Source organism: Silene latifolia, chromosome X (genome assembly GCF_048544455.1).
Source record: "Silene latifolia isolate original U9 population chromosome X, ASM4854445v1, whole genome shotgun sequence".
In the NCBI taxonomy this organism is placed as follows: Eukaryota; Viridiplantae; Streptophyta; class Magnoliopsida; order Caryophyllales; family Caryophyllaceae; genus Silene; species Silene latifolia.
The window spans coordinates 317,666,695-317,687,351 of record NC_133537.1 but is presented as its reverse complement, the minus strand read 5'-3'; the positions used below and the strand labels follow the sequence as shown (position 1 = coordinate 317,687,351).

General features: G+C 38.4%; 1 protein-coding gene across 1 annotated transcript; it reads left to right on the top strand.

The window, feature by feature from the left end:
* Nucleotides 1–13,597: 13,597 nt before the first annotated feature.
* On the top strand, nucleotides 13,598–14,938 carry LOC141621996 (AT-hook motif nuclear-localized protein 20-like). Its single transcript, XM_074438088.1, has one exon. The coding sequence runs from the start codon at nucleotides 13,864–13,866 to the stop codon at nucleotides 14,770–14,772; it is 909 nt and encodes a 302-aa protein (XP_074294189.1). The 5' UTR covers nucleotides 13,598–13,863; the 3' UTR covers nucleotides 14,773–14,938.
* The last annotated feature ends 5,719 nt before the right edge of the window (nucleotides 14,939–20,657 follow it).

The window sequence follows — 20,657 nt, the reverse complement described above, 5'->3', positions numbered from 1 at the left end:
CGTATTAGCTGGTTAACCTACTACTCAACAACTAACTTTCATAAAATAGATTATTACATCATCAAACTTTCATAAATAAGAAAATTCAAAACTAATAAATAAATTCTCTACACCAAACCTTACCTTAACATTCGTACCCTAACTTCCTCCCATTGAACTGATCCCCTCTTTGTAATGACTCTTCATATAAATTCGCATGCAAACATATATACTCTGTTTCGGTCATTTATTTACTTTTGCTTTTGACATAAAGATCAAGGAAAAAGAAGAAGACAAATTCTTTCGATGACAAGTGGATTAAAATGAGTGTGAGGATCAAATTGTATGTTCTTCAAAACCATTCTCAAATTAGATAGCTAAAAAATTGACTGAGACACCCAAAAATAAAATAAGTAAATAAAAAACCGAAACAGAGAAATTACTTTACAATGTATGGATAGTAGTCATGTTATAATCTCATCTTCTATATCGTGTTAAGGATCTTTCTCAAATCTCTACAAATAAGGAGGATATTATTTAGTTACTAATATTAGACTTAGTCAATATGTGAATTATCTTGTGTATATTATTAGATTTTATTCTTTCCTAATTTCATGTATATTTGTTATTATTGTTAACTTGTTTCTAGGGCTAAGTTTAGTATATAAAGCGTGTAATCTCTGTATTCTATCATCACGTTAATATACAATTTTCATTCATCTTCATCCTTGCTTTTATATGGTATCAATCGCCTTTGATCCTTCGCCTTTGTAATCCTCGCTCATGGCACACAACACCCTCATTGTCCCCAACGCCACTGAAAACGCCACCCCTATCATCTTCGTCAACCTTTCTCAATGCAAAACCTTAACCACCACCAACTACACCCAATGGTCTTTCCAAATTCAGTCCTTCCTTGAAGGGCTCGACCTCTTCACATACCTCGATGGCACGCTACCTTGCCCTCCCAAAACCGTTGTCGTGGACAACAAATCCACTGCCAATCCCTCCTGCTCCACATGGGCTAGGCAAGACCGTCTCCTTCTCGCCTTCATCGTTGGAACCCTCGATGCCACCATAGCTCCCCTCGTCACCCGTTCCAAGTCCTCTCACGAGGCTTGAACCACTCTTGCCTCTACCTTTGCCAACCCCTCACGGGATCACATACTTCAAATCAAAAATCGCCTCGAATCCATCACCAAGAAACCCGACCAAACAGTTACCGACTATATGCATCAATTCAAAACTTGCACCCTCGAACTTGCCCAACTTGGAAAACCCATGGACCCCGAGGACATCATCTCGAAGGTGCTTCGTGGCCTTGACTCGACGCTCTATCGAGCCATCAAGGAAACGGTTGAAGCCTGAGATACCCCCATCACCTTCGATGCCCTACACGAGAAGCTTATCAACCATGACCTCCAACACCCACACACCACGTCTGCCTCCCCTCTTCCCACGCACCTCCGCTTTTGCAGCCCAATACCGCTCCAACAATCCTCCTCGATATCTTCCACGCACCCCTGCCCAATCCCTTCCTCTGTTACCCAACCCGTCCCCTGACACCTTGGTATGCCAATACTGTGGCTAGAAGGGTCATGCCTTTCTCAATTGCAGGAACTTCAAGAAAACCCATCCCAATGTCACCATCACTCCCTATGTTCATCCAAATCGACCCAACACCCCACGCCCCCAAGCCCACACAGCCACGACAACTCCTTCCTCCCCTGACTCTTAGCTTGTTGACAATGGTGCTATACACCATCTCACCAATGATCTCTCCAATCTCGCACTCTATGCCCCATACACAGGACCCGATGATGTCGTCATTGGAGATGGGACATCCTTGCCTATCTCTAACATAGGTTCTTTAGTTATTTCTTTTTCCTCTTCCCCTCTTCATTTTCGCAATGTTTTTCATGTTCCCTTAATTTCTCGTAATATACTCTCCGTCTCACAATTTTGTCTTGATAACAATGCCACAATTGAGTTCTCATCCTCCTCGTTTTCTTTTAAGGATATCCAGACGGGCCGGATTATTCTTCAAGGGCCACTTGACCGTGGCATCTACTCTTGGCACCCGTCCAAGCCGTCCGTCTTCACTGCCTCTACAGCTGCGTCCGCTCTCCTGTGGCACCATAAATTAGGCCATCCATCCAATAATGTTTTTTCATTAATTAAGCAACAATTTAATTTACCTTATTCAATTTCTAGTTTCAATTTTTGTAATTCTTGCAAAATTAATAAGTGCCACAAATTACCTTTTAATTTGCTACTTCTTCGCTCACGTCCAATGCTCCCCTTGAACTCGTGTTTTCAAATGTTTGGTCGTCCCCAGTCCACTCCCATGATAATTTTAAGTACTATGTGATTTTTGTTGACCATTTCACGAAATATACTGGGCTATATCGACTCCGCAAAAAGTCTGACACTTTTAATGTCTTCCATCAGTTCCGTCTTCTTGTCGAAAAATACTTCAATAAACCCCTCCTTCAACTCTTCTCTGACAATGGTGGAGAGTACATCAAAATCACTCCTTCTCTCTTACAACACGGCATCTCCCACCTCACATCTCCTCCTCATACTCCCGAGCACAATGGTTATGCGGAACGTCGCCACCGCCACATTGTTGAAACAAGACTCTCCTTACTTACACATGCCCGTCTCCCTACCATCTTCTGGCCACACACATTTGCCACTGTTGTATACCTCATTAACAGATTACCAACACCCACTCTTAACAACAACTCACCCTACTCTCGTCTCCTTCAAACCTCGCCTAATTACACTAAACTGCGCACCTTGGGTTGCTTGTGCTATCCCTGGTTAAAGCCCTACACTTCACACAAGCTTGATCCTAAATCACTCCCTTTGTGTGTTCGTTGGTTACTCCACTACGCAGAGTGCATACCTTTGCCTCGACCCCACCACTCACCGTATTTATACGTCTCGTCATGTCACCTTTGTCGAGACCGAATTTCTCTATCCCCGCCTCACCTCCACGTCCTTTAATGACCCACCTCCCTCCGCTGTGGACTGGTTTGATCCGCCAATCACCATACTCCCCACCACACCTGCTCCTTCTAATCCTCCTGTCTCATCCACTCCTACCCATCCTGCCACACCTACTCCCCCCTCTTCTCCTCCTCCCAACAAGCCAACCCAGACCCCTTCCTCCTCTGCTCCTCTCAACACCACCTCCCCTACCCCTTCCTCCCAACCCGAGCCCCTTGTCACCCAGCCATCCCAACCTCCCATACCACCCCCTAACCGTGTCATCACCCGTCTCAGTAACAACATTCGCAAGCCCAATACCAAGTATGCTAAACTTGCAATAGCCACTGCTCCCCACTCCCTACCCACCACGGCCAAACAAGCTTTATCCTCCCCACAATGGCGTGCTGCCATGATCGAGGAATATAATGCGCTACTCCGTAATGATACATGGTCTCTTGTTCCCTCTCAAGAAGCTCATAATATTGTCGGTTGCAAATGGGTTTTTCGGGTCAAGTATAACCCGGACAACACCATTCAAAAGTACAAAGCCCGTCTCGTCGCTAAAGGCTTCCATCAACAACATGGTATTGACTAATCGGACACTTTTAGTCCGGTTGCCAAACTCGTCACCATTCGTCTTATTCTTTCTCTTGCACTTGCTCAAAATTGGTCCCTTCGTCAACTTAACATTAACAATGCCTTCCAGCAAGGCAAGCTCCATGAAACGGTCTATATGGCCCAACCACCCGGATTTATTGATGACAAAAACCCCACTCATGTCTGCCGTCTTCAAAAAGCGATTTATGGCCTCAAACAGGCTCCCCGTGCATGGTACAACGAACTGAAGCAATACCTCCTTAGCTTCAGTTTCTGTGCCTCCCTTGCTGACCCGTCTCTATTCATTTACAAACAACGTTCTCAGCTTCTTTATGCTCTTGTTTATGTCGACGACATTCTTATCACAGGTCCGTCTAGTTCACTCCTCTCGTCCTTTGTCACTCAATTTGCTACTTGTTTTTCCCTTAAAGACCTTGGTCCTCTTTCTTATTTTCTTGGGGTCGAAGTCACACCCAACTCGCTGTGGTCCCGCTTCTCTCCCAAACGAAATACATACATGATCTCCTTCACCGCCATAACATGCTCGATTGCAAACCGTCGAACACTCCTATGCTCTCGCATCCCCTCTTAACAGCTGCTACAAACAGCCAACCGTGTGACACCAAACTCTATCTCTCGGTCGTTGGCAGCCTTCAATACCTCTCTCTCACTCGTCCTGACATCTCTTACTCCGTCAACAAACTCGCCCAATTCATGCAACATCCTCAATTGACCTACTGGTCCGCGCTAAAAAGGCTCCTTCGATATTTACATGGTACGATGCATCTTGGTCTCCAGCTGCATCGACATACTTCTCTCCAACTTCATGCTTTCAGTGATGCTGACTGGGGTGGTGACAAGGATCACTTTGTCTCCACCACTGGTTATATTGTCTACCTTGGTCGCAACCCCATTGCTTGGGCCTCGAAGAAACAAAAGTCACTTGCCCTTTCTTCAACAAAAGCTGAGTTCCGTGTTGTGGCTAGTGCTACCTCTGAAATTCTCTTCCTGCTGTGTATTGTGATAATCTCAGTACCACTCATTATGTCGCGAATCCCGTGTTTCATTCTCGTATGAAACATGTGGCTCTCGCTTTCCATTTTGTTCGAGAACAGGTCCAGGCCGGTACTCTACGTGTTGCCCACATTAGTGGCAATGGCCAGTTAGCCGATGCTCTCACCAAGCCGTTGCCTCGTCCCCGGTTCGAATTTTTAATATCAAAGATCGGTCTTTCCAATGGACAGTCCGTCTTGCGGGGGAATGTTAAGGATCTTTCTCAAATCTCTACAAATAAGGAGGATATTATTTAGTTCCTAATATTAGACTTAGTCAATATGTGAATTATCTTGTGTATATTATTAGATTTTATTCTTTCCTAATTTCATGTATATTTGTTATTATTGTTAACTTATTTCTATAGATGCCGCGCAAATGCGCGGTTTTTTAGATAGGAATATTAGAGAATGTAACAATTATATTATTGGTATTTAATAGTGTAAATCCCGCATATTTGCGGTATATATAGAGGTTTTGTTTTTAGTTATTATTTAAATATTTTAAATTGATACATTATTAATTTTTCATATTTTTCATATACCTCATCGTATTTCGATATGAGAAAAAAATGAACTATGAACTTCAAGAGAATTTAGTAAAGTTATAAAATATGTTTAATGACTTTTTATTTAACATAAAACTAATGATTACAAATAATAAATTTTCTCAAATTCTGTTAATGATTTTTTTTTTTTTTGTGATGAAGCTAATTATATCAGTTTAGAAAATCCGGTTTAATATTTTGTTTTATACAAAATGTGTCAAGTCATTCTCTCATATATAATAATAATTAGTACATAACAAAAGTTTAGAAATTTACAGTTTATAAAATAATAGTGAATTTATCTTTTTTAATTAAATTATTATAATTAAGATTTTCAAAGAAAATACTATTATTTGATTAAAAGGTTATATTTTGATGAAATGATAATAATTTAAAGAAAGAAGTATTTTTGTTTTCTTATTTAGCTTGATACCTTTTGGAGGAAAACTTTGGAGAATTTTATTCTCTTAGTATATAGGAGGATTCATTCCAAATTTTATACCTTCCGATTTTTTTATTTCACTTAATTGTATTTTAATATGAGAAAAAAAAAATGTAGTATGTCATGATTTTTTTTTAACACAAAGTTAATGTTTTTATTTTATAACTTTGCTTAATTTATCTTAATGAGTTTTTTTCACGTATCTAATAATATTATTTTATTATTTTATAAAGTTTAAGTATGCATTAAGTCATTTTCGAAAAAAAATTAACGATTTTGTATTTTATAATTTTATACTCCTTTTATTTTATTTTTATTAAAATATTATAAAATTATAATCTAGAATTTAATAAAAAAAAGTCATGCTTTAGGAAAAAGATTATAGTTTAATGAGAAAGTTTTATTTCCTTCCTTATATAAGTAGGTGGAGTTTGGAGGGAAAACTTTTGAGAATTTTTATTCTCTTAGTAGTAGGGGGGATTTCTAAGGCTAAGTTTAGTATATAAAACGATGTAATATCTGTATTCTATCATCACGTTAATATACAATTTTCATTCATCGTCATCCTTGCTCTTATATATCGATCATAAAAAGAATTTTACACTTTGACAACTCGATAACTCGGTATTCACAATGTTTCAATGTTTCTCATCCAAAACGTAAGACAACTAATCGCATATAATCAAAGTGTTGACTTATTGTATCGCCAAGTTGCATTACAACACCTCGCTCAAGTTGATTAAAGACTCTAAGCCCTACACCGACTTCTCTGTACAAACGTCACCCTCGGTGAATAATTATGGTTTGTACTTTGTAGACAATTTGAGGCCATCAGCAGTGGCAAATTGTTGATTAACGCCATATTCCTATTCCTAATTAAAAACTAATATCATAGTATGATTAATGGGCTAAACATAGAAAAGACAACTAAGTAAAGCGGCACAAATTCTCATTATAGACGGACACTATTCGTCTATACGTATAGACGGATACCATTTTTCCTCACAAAATACCCATTTACCATAAAGTGAGAAGCACATGGGGGTGTCCCACCTTGTCCCCCTACCCATTTTATTAGATGTCATACCCGTCTGTTCGCCCCACCCGTCTATACCAAGATCTATTGGTAAAGCGGCTAATTAACCTTTATACATACAACTCTCTCTAATTAGTGTGTTAATTAGGAGCCAGCCATTTTAATCAATTGGAGATAGTTGTTGAGAGGCTGCTCCGATAATGACATCTTCACCTTGAACCCTAATGTCCTTGCAAATCTTATTATGCTGTACAAGTGGTACAAATGTACAAGGACTTCTATTACTTGGAACTTGTAATCGGACGAAGTAAATTTGATCCAATTTAAAACTATCTAACCAAAAAAAAAATGTTATAATAAACATGACTAGAAAAATCAAATTTATTAATAGCACGTTTTTTTTTTTTTTTTTTGTTGACCATGAGTATCCCCTACCGACAGCTGGGACAATCTCTTTCAGGGTACTGAAGGCAATTTAATGGGTTGACCCCTCCCAAGTTTGACTTTTTCATTCGCAGGAGTCAGGAATTGAACCCCTGACTACTTGTTTAAGAGATGAAAGCCCTTACCACTCACACCAGCCCGTATATTAGCACGTGTAACCGTAAATCCAAGCTTCGAATATTTGAACTGAAACCAGATTTTAGTGACTTAGCTATTTGGTTAATTAGGCTCTGCTCTTTTAAACTTAAAGTCACTTAATTTAAGTTCACTTCAGATCCTATAAATTCAGTTTAGTTCAGTTCAGATTCTATAAGTTCAGTTCAGATCCTATAAGTTCAGTTTAGTTCAGATCCTATACGTTCAGTTCAGTTCAGTTCAGAACCTATAAGTTCAGTTCAGTTCAGATCCTATAAATTCAGATCCATAAATTAAGTTCAAAAAAGTTATATACGGAGTATTATTTTTAAAAATCGATACAAAAACATTTGACATTAATTATTTGACACATATATACTTTACTATTTTTGAAACAAAATTATCACTCCTCTCATTATTTTTTTATCGTAATATAATCGTAGTATAATGTATGAACAAACCAATGTATATAAAGCGGGAAAATGTTATTATCTTACCTTCTGTTTTAGGCCCTGTTCTTTTGGACTTAATTTCAGTTCTAATAAGTTCAGTTCAGTTCAGCTCTATTAAGTTCAGTTCAGGTCAGATTAGTTAATTCAACATTAATATTATTATTCTTATTTTATATTCTTGTTGTTATCATTACTATTATATTAGTTTATTTACTATTGTTATTATTATATTAAAATTTAGGGTTATTTCATGGGAATAATTCAATCTATGACCCCTCTTTTCATATTAATCTATCTTAGTGTTTAACTGAGAAAAATCTCACCTTTAACGTCATTTAACTTGTATCAAACTCAGACCATAATTGACCTCTAAATGCCGGTTTCCCAACCAGTCAATTTTTTTTTTTTTTCCGGTTCATCATTTATCCTTTCTTTCTTCCCTTTCATTTCATCATCTTTCATTTTCTCTCCTAATTCTTCATTTCTTCTTAATTATTCTTTATATGTTCTTCATTTTTCTCATCAAATGGGGGTGTACATTTATCAATAAACTCAAAAGCATTGGGGTCAGCCACATTTATCAATAATGAAAGGGCAACTTTACTGATAAGAAACTAAGAATCCTTGATGATAAATATGTGTTGGGGACAACCTTCATGTATAGAGAACAAAGACATAAAGATGTGTATTTCTATAAGATCTGTTGTTGCTATTCAAAGTCCGGATGAAGTTGGGGCTGAGGAAGACGAAGACTAAGCCCAGGCATCCATTCAACCACAAATAAGAACCTCCTTTATTTGATTTTTTTTTTTTTTTTTTTTAAGTGGATCGGAAGAAATTAGAGTAGTTTGAAGTCTTTTTCGGTGTTGGCATTCTCGGACAATAACATTGTCGGAAGGAACCCTAGTAGAGAATGCAATGCATTTGGATAGTCGAGCTTTGGGTCACACTCATCGTATTCAAAAGATCGCTCCATTATATACGCGCATCAATCTGAGTTATTTCTTAATTTCTAAATAATCTTTAACCTTTAGCAACTGGGCAATGTAATTGCATGAATTTTGTTGTGTTAATCACTTAGCAATGGAAGAGAGATGGTCAGAGAATTGCAGATGGGTGTTCAATGTATTTGAGGGAGATGCGGATTTTTATACAGATTTGATGATGAATGTTTGTTGTAGGGATGAAGATAAGTTTTTAGGGTGAGAGATGAAGATGATGAAGATTTATTACAGTAAAATGATTTGGGGAAAATCAGGTGAAGAAATTAATTTGGAGGAAAATAATTTAGGGTTCTTGATTGATTAAGGGGATGAAGATGTTGAGTAATGTTTTTGTTTCTCATTAGAATTCAAGAGTTCAAGAGGAAAAGTAACCGGTTTAACAGGTATCCCTTCCAAGAGATCAGTGTAAGTTAAATGACGTCAAAGATGAGATTTTCTCAGTTAAACAGTAAGATGGATTAATATGAGAATAGGGGGCTTAGGTTGAATTATTTCGATGAAATAACCCTAAAATTTATTATATTACTATTATATGTATTATTATTATTATTATTATTATTATTATTATTATTATTATTATTATTATTATTATTATTATTATTATTATTATTATTATTATTATTATTATTATTATTATCGAAGGATGCGCGCAGCTTTCATTAAAAGAAAAACAAAAGTTTACATGAAATTGGTGGGGAGCCGAGAAACAAGTGGGCTCCCACACCCTTAGCAATGAAAAAGCTAAGTCTAGTAAAAATGTAAGCGGCCACCCGAACCCCCGCATCCTGAGATACCGAGAATTTCTGGATCCGCTTGAGCAAGGCCACAACATCCGAACCCAACTCCCCAAGTGATGAGAAAGAGAAAGGAAACCATAACCCGCTGCCACACACAAATCCCCATACTTAGCACACTTCCCGGCTGAGCAAGACGGAATAACCCGGCCAGGCACAAAATTCGTCATCCCAGTCTGAGTCAAAGGAGAGGACCCGGTCAAGTCAACGCACACATCACGCCCCCTGTCCCAAGAATAAAGCAGCAAATCCGCAGGACGAAGAGAACTCCCATGCCCGTCAACCAAACCAACATCAACCTCCTTTCCCGAAATACCGGATCTATAACGAGATGTCGAAAAGAGTGTCACGGACGAGGTTATGCCGATGTTTAACTCCCACAAGATCAAAGACAAGAAACAAAGTGGTCCCAAAAACATCATCAAGAAAGTCCCGAGAGCAAGCTGGACAGGGCCTAGAGACCGTGAATAACGGAACACCCAGGCGATACCCAAGCACACTACGGTACGTCCTCCCGTTCATAGTATGACCCAACCCCGAGATAGAATCGCACGCAACCAATCGTAGGAGTGGGAACCTGCCGAGATCGCCACAAGGCAAGTCAAGCGAGGTGTCAAAGAGAAAACAGACTTTCGAGGCAAAGAAAGAATCCGTCGCGAAATAAATGTCTGCCAATTTCTTCATGAGTTTGGGGGCAGCAATTTCACTAGGGTTACCTAAGATACCAGAGCCTGTAGTCGTAGTAAAACCTCTTGCGGCATCATCAAAAGCAGGGCCAGCAGCTACAATACCAGAGGGTCCGAGGAGCTTAGCCTGCAAATTAGCAGACTGCAAACGGGACGCAATAAAGGCATAATGTAAAACATCCCCCGCTGCGTAGACACCAAGATGAAAAGGGAAAGTAGAAAGGCGCCACTGCCAATCCCCAAAACCCGGGCCAGACGCGGTGACGATGCGTTCCAAGCTGGAACGAAGAGCAGCATCAAAAGGAAGATGGACGGACCCAAAAACACTAGGGGAGCAAGTACGAAGGGAGAAATAGAGCTTAGAAACACCAGTACAAGCTCGGAGTAGAAGCAACTCACATTGCGGGTCCTCAATCCTCGCAACCAAGTCCATTAGCTCAATGGTCTTAGTCACTCTCCTCGCCACAACCTCACTGCTAAAACCAGTAAGGGCAAAATCGACGTGTCCACCCAAAACTGTAACACCCCTCGCGGGCCGAGCAATGGAGAGGGGGAAAACCCCAGGGAGCCGACTCTGAGGATCCTCAACAGGCCAAAAGACCTCCGTCTTGGAGACATTAAGGTGTAGTCCAAAACGGGGGCCATCCGCCATAATCAAATCCAAAACCTTCCCCACCTCCAAAGTATCCACCACAATGGTGCCATCATCCAAGTACTATGCCTGCATAGAGAGGTCAAAAGTGTCCCGGATTTTGCATACTAAGGGATGCAAAACCAACGCGAAAAGCAACGGTCCCAAAGGATCACCCTGCTGGACTCCCTGACAAGACCACAAGCAATGCTCCCCATAAAAAAGACGGACAGGGCTGGAATAACAAAACTCCACCCAACGGGAGAGAACAGGGCAACGTCGGCGGACTTCCTCAAGCATGGTCGTACGATCAACAAGGTTGAAAGCATTCGAAATCAACCAAGAACATGGAAAGCCCCACCTCAAAGACTTCGATCCTCAATGAGCCGGTTCAAGGCATGCAAGATAGCCTCTCCTCCACCGGACACACCCACCCCAAATCGTAAACCAAAATAAGAAGAGGACAAAGAAGGACCCACCATAAAAGCACCAATCTTAGAGACAAGACGTCTCTCAGATCGTACCAACAAAGAATAGGACGTACCCCACCACCTGGCTTCACAAGCGGCGTGAGAGGGGCGCTGGCAATGTACTCTCCCAAAGCAAAAGGGCACCGACCCTCAAGAAAGAGATTAACCACCCTAGTAATAGAAGTGACCAACTCATCAGAAATAGCCACAACAGCGCCACTCAAACAATCCATAAGGTGCTAGGCACGTAAACCATCCCTCCCACAAGAAGTACCACGAGGGAAACTCCGGATCATATCCAAAACCACTGACTCGAGGCAGCGAGATGGTGATGATCCCCGGAGAAAGGAGGCAAAGAAGGGGGTGGGGCAACCGGATGCTTCTCACGCAGGGCCACAAGAGTGGCATCGGAGTAGGAGGCGACCCCAGAGGAAGAAAGCACCCGAACAGCAGCAGTATAATGACCATCAGAAATCTTCCGCGTATTATTATTATTATTATTATTATTATTACTATTTTATTTATATTTATTGTTTTATTTATTATTATATTATTATGATTAATGGCAATATTACTAGTATTAATATTTATTATTATTATTATTATATTTATTATTTTATTAATATATTCATTTTTATTAATATTATTAATAACATATTTATTATTATTATTATATTAATAAATTATTATATTACATCTATTATTATTATTATTATTAACTTTTATTATTATTTATGATATTTATATTGTACTTATCATATTTATTTTTTAGTTATTATTATTAATATGTTATATTATTTAATATATTATAATAGTATATATAATATATTATTATTATTATTACTATATTTATTATTATATTACTATTTTATTTTTTATATAACTTATTAGATTATTATAATATTATATTAATATATTATTATTATTATTAATAATGAATATTATTATTATAATATTTATTATTATTATTTCTATATTATTATTATTATTATTATTATTATCTTTTTATTTTTATTTCAGTTCAGATCAGTTCAATTCAGTTAAGCTCTATTAAGTTCAGTTCAATTTAGTTCAGCTCTATTAAGTTCAGTTCAGTTCAATTCAGACAATTTCAGTCCAAAAGAACAGGACCTTAGACTATATTTTTTTATCAATATTCTCTTTTAGATGCCCACTAATTTCTTGTAAAATTTTTGTTTAATATCAATAAAAGTTTGCGTTTTTTATAATAACAACAACAACAATAAATTAATTTAAGTTAATTTAAATTAGGATTATGTAAGTTTAGTTCAAATCCTATAAGTTCAGTTTAGTTCAGATCCTATAAGTTTAGTTCGATTCGATCCTATAAGTTCGATTCGGTTCAAATTTCGGATCCTATAAGTTCAGTTTAGTTCAATTGATTCAAATTTCGAGATCCTATAAGTTCAGTTTATTTCAGATCAGATCCGTTTCAGTCCAAAAAAACAGGGCATAAGAAGTAAGAACTATCATGCATTCATACAAGTAGATACACAATGTGTTTTAAATTGTAAAATGACATCACTCAAACTTGATTTGAATAATTGCACCGTAATTTCTAATAGCACGACGTGACCAAAACTCGATCTAAATGATGTATATTCCACCCTTGAAACACGGCTAGTTTCAAAATGTTATTTGAAACAATTATACAATAAAATGGATCCGTTTTACACTAGTTTTTCATACAGAGTATTTCATATCTTATTATAAAACCGTCTTCAACCAACGTTTTACCCCACTTTTGCCATAAATTGGCACTTCCAATAATTAAACACCCTACAACTAAGAACAAATAAACAAATTTCCCTCAAAAAAAAAAAAGAACAAATAAACAAATCCGTCTACTCCATCCATCAATCAAACTCCAACATAGATGCTTGCATACAAACAAGTCAATGGATCCCATAGTTTTTACCCTATTCTGCACTAGTACATTTTGTGCATAATTTGATAAGACGCCCTAAGAACAACACGACATTGCGTAATACCGACATATCAATATCGTCTTACAGTATCAAATGATCCTTTTATAAAATAAAACATTCATTTATTGATAGTAATAAATGAACGTTTAACTAATAAAAGAACAATATCACCGCGAGATGACCTACGAATTCTTGTTTAAAACAGAAGACTCCGTCTTATACCTATCTGTCTTGAACCTTAACACAGGTTAAATAGAGACCAAATAACATGACAAGTTGCCTAAAAAATGTTAACAAAAATTGTCCATATTATCACTCGGTGCTGCTATTTAAATCCGTTTTAGAAATAAAACGGATACTCCATTTTAAGCAAATCGTATTCTATAATGTGTTTATATAAAGAAGCATAAATTCTTCATATATTCTCTTTTTATTCTCCCTTATTACTAGCACTTGTTCTCTTACTTAAACCTCTCTTATTGTCTACCCCTCCTATACTTTTTCAACTCTTCAAACCCTTGCTAGCTTATTATATTACACCTTGCTATATCATCTCCATAATCAATCATTAATCCTAAACTAATAAACTAAGTGCTCCACATTAAATTAAGCAACCAACCCTGGCAAGCAGGTGGTGGGCCGGGCCCATGGGCTTTCCAGTGCCCATGGAACCAACTCAGCTAAATAATAAGCTCAACCATACCTCCAATCACCCCATCACCACCGCAACAACCACAACCCGAAGTAGCGGTGATGATGACGATAGAGACAACATGACCGGAGACCCGAAGGAAGGCGCTGTGGATCAGTCGCCAGGCGTCGGATGTGGCGGCCCGATGAGGAGGCCCAGGGGCCGCCCACCGGGTTCAAAGAACAAGGCCAAGGCACCTATAATTGTGACCCGGGATAGCCCGAATACCCTCCGGAGCCACGTCATGGAGGTCTCTGACGGAGCTGACGTGGCGGAGTCTATTGCCACGTATGCTCGCCGTCGCCAGTGTGGCGTAGCCGTGCTCTCGGCCACGGGTTCAGTCTCCAATGTATCAATACGACATCCCCCGGGAGGAGCTGTCGTAGCGCTACACGGTAGACTTGAGATTCTCGCTCTCTCGGGCACTTTCCTGCCCGGGCCCGTCCCAGTCGGGTCAACGGGCCTAACCGTTTATCTGTCGGGAGGGCAAGGGCAGGTGGTCGGAGGAAGCGTTGTGGGACCCATCATCGCCTCTGGGCCAGTCATGGTGATCGCCGCAACGTTCTCCAACGCCGCGTACGAGAGGCTTCCATTGGAAGACAATAGCAATGGTAACGGAAATAGTAATAGTAATGAAAATAACGGGTCGCGCCCAAGTCATGGGATCGGTTGCGATGGAGACGGTTCTCCATCACCGAAACCCGAGTCTAGGCCCGGCCCGTATATGTTAGGTGTTGGGGTGGGGGATCCTAGTAGTTTGGGAGGAGGGTATGGTAATAATATGATGGGAAATGGTGGAATAAGTATGCAATTAGGGCATGATGGTTTTGCTAACTGGGCTCTAAATAATCGTTCATCTTATTAATGTAGAAATATTGGGATTTTGAGTTGTATTTGTGAAAATGTGTGATTTATATAGAAATAAATGGGGAAAAGAGGAGAATGTAGATAAGAGCTTATAATAAAATATAATGCCATTATCATGATTCAAGATGTCTGTGAAGATCTGCATATTTGTATAATCTCAATAAAAGTTGTAGATTTTTTTATCATCCAATTTTTAGGTTTTCTTGATTAATAAAATAAGTAGTGGATGTTATTAATTCCTATTTTGTTGTTTATTTTATGTTGATCTTGCTTTGTTCTTGGATAAATTTTGTTAATTTAATTTATCATACTTTTGTAAGGGAAGATTAAAATAAAAATGGTTGATGCATTGAATATTTAAACTGTCTTTGCATGTTTCAGTTTAGAATTATATAAATGAGGACGGAGCATTGAGTCTAATCATTCAGGTTGTAAGAAGTTCAGATTTTTTTTTATTATAGAAGCTTGATTGATGTATGTGTGCATTGGACCGGAGTAGATATTGTGTAAAATGGTTTTATAACGTGTGATAGTTCTTTGATATACAAAGCTTCATTTATTAATCAGGACTGTCTAATACTCCGTAGTATGTTTAAAAAGTTCTTAAAGCAAGCAGGAGCGATTCTAGGATTCGATAGATAGGGGTGCGTAAAATCTTATCTATATACAAAAGACAATATCTAATCCTCATCGCGCCACGTCACTAATGCAATTTTTTTTTTTTTGGAAATTCATGTTATGGTGGGACCCGTGAGTGTGCAATGTATTTATTTCTTCAGATTTTCGTCTTTTCAAATATGCGATAAATTCCGTCTTACAACAAATTCTATGAAATAATATTATGAAAAAATTCTATGAATTAATATTACTCCGTATGAAATAATTTTATATATTCCGTGTAAATAAAATTAATAACATATACGCAGAATGAATTACAAATGCGAGTACATGAAATTGAATTACATAACTTTTAAAACAAAATTACATAATAACAAAATTACATAATTTCAAGAAGGAATAACATTTATATACGGGATCGAACAAATGCAAATGAATTACATACATATGTTAAAGTTGATTATATTAGATTATATTTCTTTTATCCGGATGTAAAGTTTTTTATGTATGCAATTTTTATTTACAAGAGTAGATTGCGTTATTTCCTTATAAACCAGTGTATGTGAACACGTGTTTGTAACAAATTTAAACATAAATTATGTAGATCGTAGATTTAGACCAACTAGATAAGTACAATAGAAATGCAAAAACAAATATACATCCAAAAACATTAATACTGACCCAAATACATACCCGTGCAATTTTGCACGGGTTTAAAACTAGTTTTTTGTATAACGAAAAATCGACTTATACATTAATAAATCTTATTTAATTGAGCAAAATGTATGGTGAAAGAACATTAAAAAAATTTGCTCAATTGGAGGATTGAACCTATGACCATTAAGGTGAGAAAACATATCACAAACCACTAGACCAACATAATTTATATGCTCCTTTACCAATCAAATTTGTATTTATTTTTGACAAAGGGGGTGCGGGTGAATCCCATGCACCCCGTCATAACCGCCCCTGAAAGCAAGGCCTCAGATTATCTTTTAGAATCGGACCTCTTAAATTCATTAAACGACCCTTTTATTAATAATAACAAATGAGTATTTGAACGATAAAAGAGCGGTCTCACCACCATGATGACATAGTCTTAAACTCATTATCTATATCAGGGGCGGACCTACACTCAAGCATGGTGTAGCAAATACTACACCAAAGAAAAAAATTAATGCGAGGATAAGTGAATTTGCTTACACCATAATTATCTATTTAATAATAATACTACTCCCTGCTTGAGCATTACTTTTGATGAGTAAATGATATGGAACTTATTTAAATACGTACACCATATTCCGTATTTGGTTTCTCGTTTTGATTCATACAAAAAGCGGAAGTATGTAAAATAGTTAAAAAGACAAACAAAATAGAAATTACGGATTGTCGATAGAAAAAACTCGGAGTGTACTTTGTCACTGCAAATCGTACTGTATTTTAAATGAGAATTTGGAAAAAATAAATGTTTATGAAGGGTATTTTTAATTAAAAGTAAATAAATGATTTTAACAAATTGAGTATTTCTAATTTATTTTTGTATACTTACTGTCACGATTTATATGAAATGAAACATTATTATATACTATACATTAGTAGTGAAAAAAATTAACTGAAGAAAATGAAAAATTTTATCCTTCTAATGTAAGCATTACAATTCAAGAATTGATGTCGAGATTTGATGCAAGCCAAGCTCGAGCTTTAATCGACTTAGTTACTAAACATGATGAATAATGAGTTGTCCAATAGATAATACTCGGTATTCCATTATTAGTTAGTGTTTTTTTTTTAACATTATTATGATTTTGTAACACCATAGATAAACTTCAGGGTCCGTTTCTGATTATAATAAGTTGTGTTTGTGGAAACATGCATTTGCACTGATTTAATTTGTATTGATGATTACTTCGCATAAAAAATAAAGATTGCTGTATCTTACTGTATTAGTTTAGAATTATTGATTGGTGAGCTAACCAACCTATATGGCTATAATAATCATTGGCATAACTCATAAGTCTTTAAGTCTCATCTTTCTTTATGTATATTGAATTGATGGAATGGTGTGGTTTTTAGTCAATTTACAACTGTGGTAAATGAGAACAATTTATAAAGAAAATGTAAAACCATGCAAATCAACATGTTATTCGGGGGTGATGGTGCATATCATCCCTTCGTTATAACTTATAACAGTTTTTTTTTTTTTTTTTTTTTTTTTTTTTTTTTTTTTTTTTTTTGACAGCTGTAAAATAAGAGTTCTACAGACGCAGGGCTTGTTTAGCCAAATCATGCGCAAAACTTAGACTCAAGCAATGAAAGAAACTGAAGCGATCACGAACATCCTCCAGGATACCGGCAATCAAGTGATCTTCCTTGTCGATCCCCGCTACCTGATTGATCAACTGTAGACAGTCGGACAGAACGGCTAGATGGAGAATTCTCTGATCTTGCGCCCATGACACGACGTCCCTGACTCCGAGTGCTTCTGCTTGTAAAGCTGATTCAGCCCTGGTGTGCACTTGTCTCCTCGCGATTTCCTTACCTATTTGATCTAAAGCAATCCAACCGACCGCCGCTTCAAAGTTCCGTAGCCAGCTAGCATCCACTTTGATCCTAACCACCCCACAAGCGTTGTGGTTTCCAATGAGATTGACAGGGTGACCAATACGAATGACTTCACGATCCTCTTGTGACGAGTCTTCCACAGAGCTTTGGAGCTTTGCCTGGGCTGATTGTGTAGGATGGGAGTTACTTAGCACCTGAATATTTCTCCGGATTGAACTAAAGAAACACCCCGTAATAGTAATCAGATTTAGATCCAAATCCTGAAAAATGACCCTGTTTCTTAACGACCACACACCCCACAGGATGGCCATAAAAGTAATCATCTTGGCCTCGCCCCCTTCACTTTTTGAGAAGTATCGTATCCAGTCATAAATCCATTCCGTGACCGATAGCCCCTCGGCACTTTCCACCCGAATTCCCAAATCCGAAGTCGCCCATAGTCGTTGAACAAGAGTACAATCGCGAAAGAGATGTTCCATGGATTCCACACATTTCAGACCCTCTCCACACATGCCACAGAAAGGTTCGATGTCAAGCTTACGCTTTAGGAACTCACTACCAATAGGTAGAGCCTTTACAATAATCTTCCAGATAAGAATTTTCCAAACCTCCGGAACGGGTAATTTCCATAACGTTTTCCTACAGAACTCTCTCCCTCTGTCATTAATTCTTGACCTGTCTTTAATGGAACTTCTTGCGGCCATATAGTTATGAAAAATAAGTCCGTAGCCACTCTTAATCGTAAAAGCTCCATTCTTAGTAAACGGCCAGTAAACCTTATCCCTCAACCTAAGCTCGCAAGGTGGGATGGCAAGAATATGACTTGACCACTCGTCCTTGAAAACTGTACTAATTAAATTAGCATTCCACTTACCATTTTGGTCAAAAAGATCACTTACTTGCAAGCTTGCCAAATAGCTATTGTTCAGATCAAGCCACATATCCTTTGGTTCCGGTTGCTTGCCCCCCACCCATCGAGCGGTCCACACATTCAACCTCGAACCCCTCCCAATTTTCCAACCAAAATTATCTAGGATAAAAGACAGCCCATGTAGAATGCTACGAGTACCCCACGAACTCCCAGTCCCTCTGATGGGTTGCAAATCGTGCTGGAAAACCTGAGACCCAAACACCTTTTGCCTGAAAATCCTGCAAAATAAAGAGTTTTCCCCAGAGACAAGCCTCCATCCATGTTTGGCCAACAAGGCCTGGTTAAGACACTCGACATTCCTGATTCCGAGCCCTCCCGGACTCTTAGGTAAGCTCAGAAAGTTTTTGCTACACCAGTGGATGTTATTACCCATCTTACATCCCGTCCACCAAAATTGTGTCAAAAGAGAATTAATCTTTTTTGCCACACTTACCGGAATTTTAAAAACCGATAGAACATAATTTGAAAGACTGGATAGAACCGATGAAATTAAGGTAAGGCGACCCGCTGGTGATAGAAAAATTTCGTTCCAAGAAGAGATACGTTTGGTGACATGCTCAATAAGAGCAGTAAAAATACCTTTTTTGGATTCTGTAAACTCTGCCGGAATCCCCAAATACTTACCAATGCCCTTATTCTTAGTGATCCTGAAGATCTTCAACATCCTTTGTGCCTTAGTCAAAGTAGTATTAGGGCTGAATAAAATCCCAGATTTGTCGAGGTTTAATTGTTGTCCTGAGGCCTCGCAATAGTCGAGAATAAGTCCCATGAGATGTTGGACAGTGTCTCCCTTATCCTTGAAAAAGAAGACCGAGTCATCTGCGAAAAAAAGGTGAGTAATAGGCCGAGTACCCCTAACAAGTTGAACTCCATGAATCATATTCAGGTCATGAGCATGGTCAATGTTACTGGCTAGAACCTCCATGCACAGTATAAACAGATAAGGTGACAGAGGGTCTCCCTGCCGTAGACCACACCGGGGCCGAAACTGGGGAAGTGGAACTCCATTTACAAGGATTTCATAGCTTACCGATGTAACACAGTTCATGATCAACATCCTCAAATGCTGAGGGAACCCGAATTTTTCCAAGACCGCCTCTAAGAAATCCCATCGAATACGGTCATAGGCCTTACTCATATCTGCTTTAAAAACTCCTACACCAGCCCTCCCCTTCTTATGGCTGGATATTTTATGAATTGCCTCATGAGCCACTATGATGTTATCACTAACGCTCCTTCCCGGGAGAAACGCATTTTGCGTCTCCCCGACCAAGGAGTTCATGACTTTTGCCAACCTATTTGCAATACATTTGGAGACAACCCGCATCATGACGTTACACAAGCTGATAGGTCGGTAATCAGACACTCCCTCCGGACTCTCCTTTTTAGGAATAAGAGTAATAAAAGTACGATTTACCTCCTTTAGGAGCCTTCCTGAGTTCAGAATGGACAGAACAGCTTTCGTGAAATCCCGTTTAACCATGGACCAACATCGTTGGTAAAAAACCGCTGGAATGCCATCCGGCCCCGGAGCTTTAAAAGCTCCCATTTGGAAGACCGCCCTCCTGACTTCTTTAGCCGTAAACGGCCAATTGATGCGGTCAGACTCGTCCTGTGTAAACTTGCGTTCCACATGCGTGAGAGTGTGCAGGAAAGCAGATTGGTCACGCCACGCGTGACCCTCACCCGAAGCCAGGAAAAGATCCATAAAAACCTTCTGAAACTCCCCCTTGACCTGACCCTCTTCGTATAGCCAAGTCCCATCAGCGCCT

Coding starts and splice junctions, on each gene's coding strand:
- LOC141621996 (XM_074438088.1), top strand. CDS start 13,864: ATGGGCTTTCCAGTGCCCATGGAACCAACTCAGCTAAATAATAAGCTC.